The sequence below is a fragment of the Orbicella faveolata genome, unplaced genomic scaffold (assembly GCF_042242905.1).
Source record: "Orbicella faveolata isolate gen_17 unplaced genomic scaffold, um_ofav_v1 contig_1, whole genome shotgun sequence".
Lineage (NCBI taxonomy): Eukaryota > Metazoa > Cnidaria > Anthozoa > Scleractinia > Merulinidae > Orbicella > Orbicella faveolata.
The window spans coordinates 35,295,853-35,299,665 of NW_028301536.1; the positions used below are offsets into that span (position 1 = coordinate 35,295,853).

General features: G+C 37.1%; 1 protein-coding gene across 1 annotated transcript; it reads right to left on the reverse strand.

The window, feature by feature from the left end:
* Nucleotides 1-2,211, reverse strand: LOC110041743 (substance-K receptor-like). The gene has a single exon (XM_020747059.2). It carries the CDS (start codon nt 1,984-1,986, stop codon nt 736-738), a length of 1,251 nt encoding a protein of 416 aa, XP_020602718.2. The 5' UTR covers nt 1,987-2,211; the 3' UTR covers nt 1-735.
* Nucleotides 2,212-3,813: the final 1,602 nt, after the last annotated feature.

Sequence of the window (3,813 nt, forward strand, 5' to 3'; positions counted from 1 at the left end):
TAGCGTTCATTTCCTTAAATTTTAATGATATACAACATTTGACTCACGGAGTCATGATTTTAAAGGAAGATGATATTATGTCGCATAAATATGTTTACACTCCTAAAGTAATGGTCTCCTGTACAGATAAGTTGACCCTCTTAGCTACTGTTCTCTGGATCGGTAAATAATGCACCTCTCGTTCTGAGTAAGGAATTCTCTGTGCTAAGTTTAAATTCTTTTTCTCTCATTTAAAACTTAAATATATATTACTTGTTTTGGGGCTTGGAATAAAACTGTAAAAGACAACTTCTGTGCAATATATAAGTTGTCTTTGTTTGAAATAACGTTAGCGAAGGCTTTCAATAACGCGTATATAAGAGGAATATTTTCCACATTAGTTAGTTGTTACTGATTAGTGATTTCATATTCGTATTTGGGTGCGATGTTTTAATCTGGCTCAATTTTACAGTTTTGCAATATGAAGTCTTTGAAAAGTGTACCAGACAGACGGAGGAGTGCTTATTTATTCCCAAATTGCATGAGCAAAATCATTTGATTACTGTTTATAATATACATGCAATTCAATGCACTCCTTTCAACTTTTTGATACAACATTATAAATACTTTACTTGCATATATTCAGTTAGATACTATGAGGTAAAGCTTATCCGTAAGAAATTTCTCTTGCAGATGTAAGCATTGTATTCCTCGGGTAAATCAGTTGATAAGAATCTTCAGTAAGCTACAAATCCCTCATTCTGCGAACCCATGATTGTAATTTACTACGTAAGCTTTCCCTGTAATAGCATCACTTGTTGGTTTTCTTTTCTGCATTACGTCTCGGATTCCACTTCTGGGGCCACGAGAAAATAACGTGGTCATCTCGTGGTGTTCGCGTACGCCTGTTTGAGAATTAACATCAGTTCCAGTGTTGTTTTCAGGATACAGTGCATTTGATCTCCTAGCGCAAGATGACAGGCGCTTGATTCCGTTACGGTAGTCTTTGTTGAACATCATGTAAATGCATGGATTTACAGCACTTATTGCATGCGAAAAAAACAGCACCATGAAATAGAGATCTTTAGGAAGCCCACAATGGAAATTCTCGTCGTAGGACATTAAAAAGAATGAAACATGATATGGCAGCCAGCAAAGTGCGAAACAAATGACAATTGCTATGAACATTTTCAATGCTTTTCTTCTGCTTCGAGAATAAAGACGATTTGCCAGTGAGGAGCGGTTTCCAGGAGTCTTTCTACGCCAGATTTTATAAATAACACAGCCGTATAGAGTTGATATGATAACCAAAGGCAGCATGTAGAACAACGCAAAGAGAATTATGGTATAATCCGTCGATGCTTTGTCGTCGTCGAATGGAGCTGGCCATTTTTCAACGCAGTAGAGTTGTCCTTCTATTTCCACCACGTTGTTTGCTACGATCATGGGCGCGCTCGATATACAAGGAATCAGCCAGGTACTCAAAATAATGATCTTCGAGAGTCTTCTGGTCATAATTCTCTTGAGAGGGAGACAAATAGCAAAATATCTGTCCAGTGCAATCACCAGCAGGCTAAGAATGGAACAGAATGCACACACTTCTTGGCAGAAAGGCAAAAGCTTGCAAATCACAATCCCCACGTCGCCTGGCATCCATTCATCTGAATCGCGTATCTCAACTGCTAGGGACTCTGGCATGTTAATGATTGTGGTACAAAGATCAGCAATGGCCATGTTCACCACAAAATTAAAAGCGACCTTTTGCATGCTCCGAGTGCGTCGAGTGACAGATATTATTAAGATATTACCAACCAACGAGATTGCCATTATCACCACGTATGCTGTGATTTTGACAACATTTTCAAGTGCTGTTCTTTTCTCAATCGGAGGACAATCTTCGTACGTCTCATATTCGTGTTTTTCCGGGAAGGTTTCGTTGGTGAGATTGCTAGTAGTATTGTTCATGTTGTTTACAATATAGCAGAAATTGTTTCTGAAATAGAACATTCACAACAAGTAATTCAACTCGAATCGCCTAACTGACATGTGCTTATTGTGTGAATTTTCCCATGCAGTTAACCTCTTGACGCTAATGATCTTGAAAAATAACAAGTAATATCACAGAGAAAAGTTTCTTACATTTGCAAGGTTAGGTGTTCATCTCGTCTAACATGTACGTATCTTTCTTTTAATACAATAATTCTGGCCAAGGGTTAAGTCGGCTATTTTACCAGCTGCTACTTCAAGCCTAAACGGACGACAAAAGAAATCGACATTTTCATTATCATTTACCCGATATTTTTCATTTTATTTGCCGAAGCGGGAGCTGATTTAAATAGCATCTGTCAGAACGTAATCATGATTACCCTTCCTCCTTTTTTTTCACACAATTCGCATTCAGGCTAAGTATTCTTAAATTTTTTGAACAGCACCACATGACACTATTCTCAAAGAGTCATTGGCTTTAGCGATGTTTGTTGAGATACTGGAAGGCTAAAAAAAAAAAACAACAACAACAACCTTCTTTGGCTTTATTGATGCAGACCTTTTGAATTTGAAAATCGTAGTCAGAAAGGCTCAAATTGATATATATTTTTTTGATATATAACACATCACTGATCTGGTTGGTAAGTAGAACACATTAAGTGCAACCCAACAGCAAAGAGCGGTTGGTATACAAGTGACAGCAGCGCCACAATACAGTCAATTTTTAAAGTACACCCTCTCAGCAAAATGCTACATTTTGTCATCAAGTTGTTTAAACAAGCTATTTTTGAAGATGTGAAGCTTAATGCATTTTTATTTGCAAAGCTCTTGTCACCTGAACTTTCCTTCTTATGTTCTTTTTTTTTAATGTGACAGCTTAGTGGTGTCAATATTTCCTATCACATTCATTAAATTTCGTTTTACCGTGAAATCAAGCATAGCAAATGCGTTCTTGGTCAATTATTTTGAATATCTTTATTTTGTTCTACTTAAGGAAGGACCTCACCACTGTTGAGATCAAGAAAGGGAGGGACCACATTCTTGACAACACGCCATATGACTATACTTTACGCGCACTTACTGGAATGAGATACCAACCTCTCTGAGAAAACTACCAAAGAAATCATTCAAACTTAGAATTAAAAACAAACTACTAAGTGTTCTCGCAGAAGAAGATTCCTTCATTGAGGTTCACAAGATTATTTCTAAATTTAAATTTAAATTAAACATTTAATCTCATAAACCCTCACTTCTTTTCTTATCCTTTTCCCACTTTTTCTCTCTTTATTTTATTCACTTTTTCCTCACTTTCTATTTAGAGACCTTCTTGCCCGAAAAGATTAAGCAATGCCCGAATGTGTGAGTGTTGAAATCGGGATGCAAACGCACTCAAATTGTGTGAAAAACAAAAACGTTCACAAAGATAGTTATATTGAAAGCTTGCATACTCAATGACCTCTGTGAACAGTCTCAATCGAGTAAAATCGAAAACTTATTAAAAGAAAAAGTTCTTCCTTTAATGGCGTTCGTTCGGCGATCGGCTGATCAGCAACAGAGACATTTGTGTTTCAATATGCACCGTTTGGACGACCGTTACAGAAGCTATCCTGTATTCGAGACGAGCTTCTCGACATACTCGAGACGTTCAAATAACAACATGAGGCACTGCTAGAAGTTCCTGAAGCCTTCAATGAATTAATTCAGAAGCCACGTAAATATGATGGTAAACAACATGGACGTACTAGAGGAACACCTCCAAAGAAAAATTCAAGAAAGAAATTAAAACACCCTACGGTTAAGACATTCCAAACGGCTCTTTTCAGGGCTTCCACAAAAACAAAAGTCTTG